The sequence below is a fragment of the Neomonachus schauinslandi genome, chromosome 8 (assembly GCF_002201575.2).
Source record: "Neomonachus schauinslandi chromosome 8, ASM220157v2, whole genome shotgun sequence".
In the NCBI taxonomy this organism is placed as follows: domain Eukaryota; kingdom Metazoa; phylum Chordata; class Mammalia; order Carnivora; family Phocidae; genus Neomonachus; species Neomonachus schauinslandi.
The window spans coordinates 110,314,318-110,323,243 of NC_058410.1; the positions used below are offsets into that span (position 1 = coordinate 110,314,318).

An 8,926-nucleotide genomic window follows, 5' to 3' on the forward strand; every position below is an offset into this window, starting at 1 on the left:
ATCCATATAAACCCTCAGTTTTTCTTTGCCTTACATTTTACCTTTCATGATGACACAGTGGGAATATCATTAACTTTTATTTCTACCTCACTTATAATTTGGCATTCTTCACTATGATAATAAACATTTATTGTGAGTCTGCTATGGGCCAGACATTGGGAAAGCAAAATTGAATGTTAGTCATGAAGAAGACATATAGGTAGAGAATAATTATAACACATGATAAGTGATATTTTTAAAAGTGTGGGGGTTTTAGAGGGGAGGGGGTGGGGGGATGGTTTAGCCCAGTGATGGGTATTAAGGAGGGCATGTATTGCATGGAGCACTGGGTGTTATACGCAAACAGTGAATCATGGAACACTACATCAAAAACTAATGATGTACTGTATGGTGACTAACATAACATAAAATTAAATTAAATTTTAAAAAAAAGACCTTACAAAATAAATAAATAAAATAAAAATGTGAAGCAAGTAGTATGGGGTTCAGGAGAAAGAGAAAGAAGTTCAAGAGCGGATCATGTTTGAGTAGGAATTTCTGAGAGAGATGATAGCAGAGAACAGGATGAGGAAGGGGAGGGGAGAGGAGAGAGGGGACAGGGAGAAGGGGAAGGCAGCTGCGTTGCAGTGACAAGGAGGCAAGAAAGGACAGGCACGCCTGATTTGTGCAAGAATTGTCGAAGGCAAAAGAGTCCAAGAAACTAAGAGATTTGGAAGAGAGGTATGGGCTCTAAGCTCTTATTTCATCTTACAGAAACTATTGAATGACAAGAAGATTCATGGAAAAAGCACAGTCTCCTCTGAAATCAAAGATCAAGACTGCCAAGAACCATTAAAAGAGGAGGAATACCAAAAGCTCCGAGACATTCTACAGCAGAGGGATAATGAAATCAGTATCCTTTCCAAAGCGATTAGAAACTGACCCTCTCCTGGCTTGCAAGAGGGAGGGGAACACTTCGATGCCTTCTGCTAGCCACATCATTCTAGCCCCCCACCCTGCTTCCAGTTCACACTGCTTCTTGCCATTTAGGAGAGGTCCTTCCCACACAGAGAACGTAGTGACCAGTGAAAAACACAGTTGCTATAAAAGAAACACTTTGACTTTGTTTTTAGCTAGATACAGTTACTATTATGGGGACTATTTCAGTTTATTGAAAAGCGTGGTCTTTTTTACACCATCTCTTAACATGAAATTCTTTTTTTTAAATATATTTTTTGGACTACTCCGCTGTGCTCTTTCTGTTTTAGTTCTGAGCCAGTAAGTTAACTGCTTATCTTTAGCTGACTGACCGGACACTGGGCTGACCACAGCCTCACCAGGGCCCAGAATTTGTGGCTGGTGTGTGGGTGGCACTCAAATGGTGGCTGAAAACTGACAAATGGTATTTAGCTTATGGAGAGCAGAGATTGATTTAAATGCAACTTTTTTTTTTTTATTTAAAACCCAGATCTACTGCTTTAGGTTCCACTTAACAAATGTTCCCAAATTTGGAAGCGAGTGTCTATGGGTGTTCAAGATAGAATCCTCTTTGGCTCTAGGAGGCAGTGTGTTTGGGGTGCCACAAGAGCCAGCAGCCCATGGGAGCTGCCTCCAGGTACAGGCTGGGGGCTCAGACCTCAGGTTTCCCCAGCATTTCTTCAGTCTTATTTCTCATTTTATCTGTCAAGCTTCTTGTAAAAAGATTTGACATTTTCATTGCATTTGCTGACTTTAAATGTGCATAAGAAGTTATTTTGGTCAGTTCTTATCAACAGGTATTTGTGTTCATTTTTAAAAATTACTAAAGGGCCTTTTAGCTGCGGCTAATGTGAAAAAAAATGCATAAAAATAACCTATATGAAGGACATCCAGTAATAAAGAGGTAAAAACAAACCACACACAAGGTAGGCACACTGCCTGATGAATCCCGCTCTCTAATTTTAGCTGAGTATTAGCAGACCCTCTATGCCTGATCCAAGTGAGTTTTAGCTGCTTTCTTATCCAGCCAGCAACAGTAGGTTCAGCTGCGAATTCTACTCCCACACGAGGCCTTGTCTGTGAGTGCTGCCCACAGGGTCACCCTGCATTCCTGTTCCTCTCTCTTACCCTATCCAGCTCCAGGGATGCTCCCAGCCCAGACCTCAGGCCTGGCCCCAGCCCCAGTCTGAGCTCTGCTTCTTTTCCAAATCTTGATCCTATTTTAGGATCTTCTCCCCTAAACACTCCTACCAACTTCTTAATCCCCTCCTGGGCTTATGAATGTGTGTGCCTATAGGAGGGATGAGATGAGATATGACAGTGAGGAACCAGTCTGGGCTTATGCATGTATGTTTATTTAAACAGGAGAGTGAGAGAGAGACATACATCATCTCCCTTATTGACCACCAGATCCAGGTACCACTGTTCGTGTGGGGCTGCGCTGGATTCTTCACCAACTGGGAATGACCTGAGCAGCATCTCCTCCTTCTGAGACTCATGTTCAAAATGATGGTGTGTAGGAGCCATGGTGAAAAAATCGCTGAACTTCAAGTTCACACCTGGATTGACATCCTCGCTCTTCCTGCATTAGCTCCACAGCTATTCAATGGAACGTTGAATGTATGGTCCTACTCTTTAGTAGTAGGACCGTACAGCCTGCCTTGCCAACCTCACAGTGCTGAGCAAAGCCAGTAAGGTGAGGTACTGGAAAGTGCTTGGTGTGCTATGGTGGGAGATATGACTCTGCAGACAATGGGCAAACTCAGAAGGAGGAAAAATAGCAGCTCAGATCTACTCATCACAAATCTTGTGCTCATCAAGAGCTAATAACCAAGAAAGGCTGTTGAAATTTCAAGGTTTCTCACAGCCAGGTTGGAGGATATTTTCACATCTCATTTGTAGAACCACCAAGGCGAAGACTGACAGGAGGAATGAGAAAGATCTGGTATATGAGAAAAACAGGTGGTAATACCTGAGCTCAACAAAAGACGGTAAAGCAACCAAAATGACAGCGAATGACATTGAACACTCTTCTTGGAAAGGGAGTGAAAATGGTGTCATTTCAGTGACATTATCAGTGTGAGTAAAGTTCAGACACCCCTTCGCCAAACATGTAACAGTGTGTCATTTAGGACCCCGCACAACAAAGGCCCAAGTTAAATGGAATGGGCACAGGAAGAAGACAAAGGAAAGGTGGGAAGAAGGAAGGCAGCCAAGAAGATAAATCTGTACTCTGATCATCATGAAATGTACATCAGAATGCTGCACGTCTCTGGTTAAATTCTGCCAGGGCCCGTTAGAATGAGCCTTAGCTCCTTACTCCAGATCACAAGGCCCTACATGATGGAGCCCCGGCCAAGCCCCTGATTTCGTTTATTATGTCTCTGTCCTGTATGTGTTAGGCTTTGGTCACAGTGTCCTTTCTGTGGTTGTTCTAACACCAGGTTTCTCAACTTTGGCACTTTCAACATTTGGAGCTGTATAATTCTCTGTTGTGGGGGCTCCCCTGTGCATTGTAGGATGTTTTGTAGCCTCTCTGGCCTCTACCCACTAGACTTAAGTAACCAACACCCCCCCCCCCCCCCCCGCAGTACAACAACCAAAAATGCTTCTAGATGTGGCCAAACATCCTTTGAGTGGTAAAATAGCCCCTGTTGGGAGCCACTGACAAGGCCCTTCTCCTGAGGGTTTTAGCGCTAGCCATGAACTCTGCTGACATACTCTTCCTCTGGCCACTGCCTCTTGATGTTCAGCTTAAATGGCAATCTCCTAAGTCTTTTGTAAGCACTCAATGTAGAGTAGCTGCTCAGTCATTCCTGACCTTTTAAAAATTAGCTATCCTTTCATCCTCTAACATTCAGTGCGTGTACTTGAGATCTGACTTTCCCGAGGACATCTGCTTCATGAGAGCAAGAAACTAGTCTGCCTTTTCATCATTCCATCCCTCTGCCTAGAATCATGCCTGGCACATAGTACAAGCTCCACAGCACACTGTCGAATGGGTGAGGGAATGGATATTGCCAGTGCAGTGTGTGAGCCAGTGGAAGCATCTGATGCTATGGATAATCAGTTCTCACGAGAAGGAGTGGAAGATGTGGGCAGAGCACTGCTCTTCTCTGCCAGGCCAAGGCCCACAACCCCCTTTGGTAAGGACACATCTTTTGAGGCAAAGATTGGAAGGCACATCAGGGACTCTGAGAGAAAGAGTGATTATGCTTCTGGAAATCTCCAAGAAGTTAGAGTCAAAGCTAAAGAGGAAAATGGAAATCAAATGACCCCTATGAGACTTGCCCAAGAACAGGCATCTGAGTTGCAATCTTCTCTCCCCACCACCTCCATATTTCCTCACTCACCATCTCTGGGGACGCTGGAGGCCTGCAATTCAGCTTGCTGCATATGCACTTGGAGCTCTGAGATTCTCAAGAGGGATTTTAGTCTTTCTCTCAGTGATGGCAGAAATCCCTTAGAGTTCTCAGCATCTGGAGCCAGAAAGAACAGCAAAGGAGGGTGGCATGCAGTGATGTTATCGATCCTCATCAGTGCTCCCAATATATTTAAATGGCCTACCAAAAGGTGCACTGTAAAATAATGTATCTGTACTAACAATTCACTTCTTTTCAGTTCCATTTGGGACAAAGATTTAGAGACTTTTTAAAAAAAAATGACTGTAAGTCCCATTCAAATGTATGCTAAGCAAACATGTGTTGGATGTAGGAGTGCTCTGGCCAGCAAAACTGATTTGGCTGCTCTGCCAGTTGGGCAGATTCTGGTGTTCTCCCTCTCCACTCCTCCTGCTGCCTCCTGAGCGGCATCCTGGATTCAAGTCTTACTTATTCACAGATACAACCATAGCTCCTTTGCCCACTCCTACTAAGTGTTCATTTTATTTCTTGTAAACCCTTTCATAAGAATTTTGAGTCTTTACCAGTTTAAACTCAGAGCATTTTAAAGACCTTTGGGTTTGCTAATTTTTCATATAATGTGCCATATTGAAAAACCAGTTGCTTCCTAAACTGTCTATAACTAGATAAATGACTTCGAGAAGTTGAAGTCTTCTTCAGTGGTCTCTACCATATGACAAATAGCAAATATTGTTGGAAATATTAACCTCAATTGAAACATTAGTGTTTTGATCATTCCAACTTAGCATGAGTCACTAAATCCTTAAATCAAGTTTCAGATATTCTGGTCAATATGCTAAAGAAGGAAAAAAAGAAAGCTCAAGATGCTCTCCACTTATCCAGCATGGATAGAAGTGAATGTAGACACTCACAGAGCTCGCCCTTCCCACCTGGGAACCCTGAAGGTCTGAGGATGTTGCCATCCTCAGCAACCACACAAGTCCAGGATGTCAGCACTTTTGGGTACCAATCCAGTTTGCTCCACAGAAAAACAGGTCAGTTATATTTACTTATATATATATAAATTATCTTAAGTATGGAAAACATAGGCTTAAATGAGAAAACATAGGCTATCATAAATTATACATCTATAGAAAAAGTAATAAACATGGAAATAATTATATCATTCTATTCTTCATCATTGTAATTCTTGTTGTTATTATTACTAGTATTTCTTGAGGTTTTAAAGTTGTACCAGCAGCAGCTGCAGCAGCAATAACAAAAATCCCCAAGTAAAATTTATCCTCAAAAGGAAAAAAAAGAAACAAGTCTGGCATTCCTCATGCTCCATAATGGAATTCAGCATAGCATTTTTTGGTTTTAAATATGAAGAAATGACAACTTATTTGTTATAGTTATTTTTTATAACTATCAAATCTCTTAAATACCAGTTTCCAAAATTGATGACTGAACTGAAAACAAAGTATGAATTGTCACAGAGCTCAGAGGCAGAAATAGATGGGTCCAGGGCAACAGGAGAAAAGTTAAAGTTAGAGAAAGGAACAAAACCTTTCCTCTGATAGAGGAGGGAAAGAATAAGGACAGATGTTGCATTGCCAATGTGATGACACAGTATTTATTTCTAAATCCGAATAAGCTATCTGCAGCAAAATAATTTAAAAATATTATCACAGTCTGCCTTAAAGGATAATAAACAAACAAAACTTTGTCAGATAGTAGGATTTGACTGGGTTGGATCAACTCAGAGGCACTTTCCCCACTTGTAGCTTTTGATCAGTATGTCCTCTCAGCAACTACAGAACCCTGGCTAGAGGCCCGGTTTAGTTTGTGTTATTTTCTCTTTTTGTTAGACCAGCAGAGCATGATGTACAGTCATGTGATTGGTGCCTTTCTCTTGAAGACATTGAGGAATCTGAAATATGGAAGGTACCAGAACAGAGGGGTGAAAACCTTCCCTTTTTGGCAACATAGGTTGAAATTTTCTGTATAAATATTTGTTGGGATGGGTGACCTGATATGCATGGTTTTCTAAAGGATTTAGCTTGGGAATAATTAGAGGATGGTACTCCTTAAGAAGGACGCTTTTTAATTAATAAAGGCAAGGTCAAGAAGCCTAGAAATATACTTTGTGATATTATATCCCTTTATCTCTTAATTCGAAATCTCCTTGCTTTGAATATTTAGTTAGCAATACAGTAGAGTAAATTCAAAATCAAAGGAAACCAAAATTGCTATTTTTACCATTTATCATGGTGGCAGTAGACAGGAAAACAATTATTCCTCTCTGTGACTGTTTTCCATACAATATTCCTGTACTCAGTTATGGGTAACAGCTGGTTCTTAAAAAAAAGGAGACCCTCTGGATTGGTGAATTCATTAGTTCATCCATCAATTTATTTATTCCTTTATTCATTCAACATGTATTTATTGAGTACATGCTTTGTTCCAGTACCGTGCTAATTATTACTATTATGGCTACAGCTTACATAACCCTTGCATATATATCAGGTAGTATTCAAAGCTGTCTGATTGGATTAACTCATCTAATCCTTATTCTGTAAGTTCTTGTTTTACCCCCATATTATACAAGAATATACAAGGATAAACACAACCTCTGATCTCAGAGCACTTAGAGACTAACAGAGAAGAGAGATTTGAACAATTAATTACAAAAGTGCACCTCTGTATTACTGATGGGGCACATACTAGGGAACCCAATCTCAAGTTAAGATCAGAAAGATCCAAAAAGGGACATGAGGAGGGGAGTGTGGCTGGAAGCAAGATTGTAAGCAGAAGGAATCATTTGAATAGCTTTCGGGGTCTTTGTGGTGGAAAGGAGCATTTTAGGAGGTGGAAGGCCAGGATGGGTGGTGGGATGTGGCAGGGAGAGGCTGGGAAGACAGGTTGAATAATGTGTGCACAATAGAAGGGCAGAGGACACAGAGTATGAATAACTAATTAGAAGGCCATTGTAGCATAGTGGTAAGCCAAAGGATGGGGATGAGAGAGAGATGGGGGGATCAGAAGCATTTAGGAGGGAGAGTGAGCAGGGCTTGGTGACTAATGGATGTGGGGGGGTAAGGGTGAGGATGGGCCCCAGGTCTCTAGGTGGCTGGTGAGGTTTTTTGTGAAGGTAAGGAACAGTGCAGCAGTTGGCATGGTTGGCTATAGAGAGCAGAGCCTGGCATCTCTACTGATAGGAAAGGTCGCAGTCAGTACCCGTACGTTAGAACCCTGTGCTCATGATGGAAGGAACTGTTCACTGACCTTCTCCAAAGACAGACACCATTATGCCCCTGCAGAAATGGCCTTGATATCACTGCCCTTCCCCTTGCTGTGTGCCAGACCTTTTCTGTTTCTATTTTCTCTTGCCCACACCATCTCCCTTCTCATAATTCTTCTTCCCCACAGCATCTCATAATCTCTCTCCTAAGTCATAATTATAGTCAAATTTTTCAGTAACTCTTCTCCTCCCTTGATACTACTATCAAGACAAACTAGTTTTGTTTGGAAAATGAATTAAGTTCACTTGAGTAGAAAGTCGCTGAAAAAAAAAATAATGGAAATTGTTTGTAAAGTCCAAGTACAAATGAGGTAAAAGAGTTTTGGAGAAGAGCCTTATAGTTGAAAGGGTTTTTGAGTTGTTTTAACTGTTGTTGGATATAGTTCTAGCAGTAACTTTAAGTAGGAGTAGGCTCACAAATGGATTGATAATGATCTAAGCATTTGGAGGAGGGACTGATGAAGGACTGATTTTATTTCTTGGCAAAACTACAGATAGGATGAAATTGCTGTGGATGAATCAGTGCTGCAAAGCAACAGGTAATGGGATAGTTTGTTACAATGTTTAAAGATCCTGGGAGCTGATTAGGCTTTTATTATTGCATTATTTTATACAAGAAGCTTGTGTAAACCAAGCCAAATACAAAAAAAAAAAAAAATAAGCATGTTGTTTTGAAAGATTTCTGCCTTATATAGGTGTCAGTTTCTATTAACCATCCACTGGGCTGCGTTCAATGCAGAAAGCAAGTAGATTTGACCTTGTCCAGTCTGAGACTGCTGGGAAGCTGTCCCCGCTCTGGTGACCCTCCTCCTTCCCTTCACCCCCACTTCATGCTGAAAAAATGACTTCTTTCAAATTTTTTGTACTAAAAGAAAATGAAACTAAATTCATGGTTCACTAGAGAGCCCCACACAGTCATTGTGCAAGCAGCCTGCCAAGGCAGAGGAAGGAAGGTTAGGGGCTTTGGGGCTTCTTGGTTTTTTTGGAGGTTAAATGTCTGTTTTGGTTTCACTGAAGCAACGAGAGGGATTGTTCAGCTCTACATTTTGAAAAGAGTCATATGGTTCTCTTTAAAATAGCAGGACTTTGATAGTTTGGTTTTCTTGTTTGTTTTTTGGGGGGGGGGTTTTGTCATTGTTTACTTGTTTAGTTCTCTGTGTGTTCCAGATAGTCACCTGGAACCAGTCAGTATTCCAAAAGCCCCTGATGATTCACCACATCCTTTAACTGAGATGCTAACAGAACCCACTCATCACAGGTGATGCCACTGGTATTTTATTTATTTATTTATTTATTTATTTATTTATTTATTTATTTATTTATT

General features: G+C 41.1%; 1 protein-coding gene across 1 annotated transcript in view; it reads left to right on the forward strand.

The window, feature by feature from the left end:
* Positions 1–8,926, forward strand: part of KIF6 (kinesin family member 6) — a 430,038-nt gene that overhangs the window by 213,770 nt on the left and 207,342 nt on the right. The window contains exons 12-13 of the mRNA XM_044917220.1: positions 754–892; positions 5,138–5,353. Coding sequence (XP_044773155.1) covers positions 754–892; positions 5,138–5,353 — 355 coding nt within the window. The remainder of the gene's footprint in view (positions 1–753; positions 893–5,137; positions 5,354–8,926) is intronic.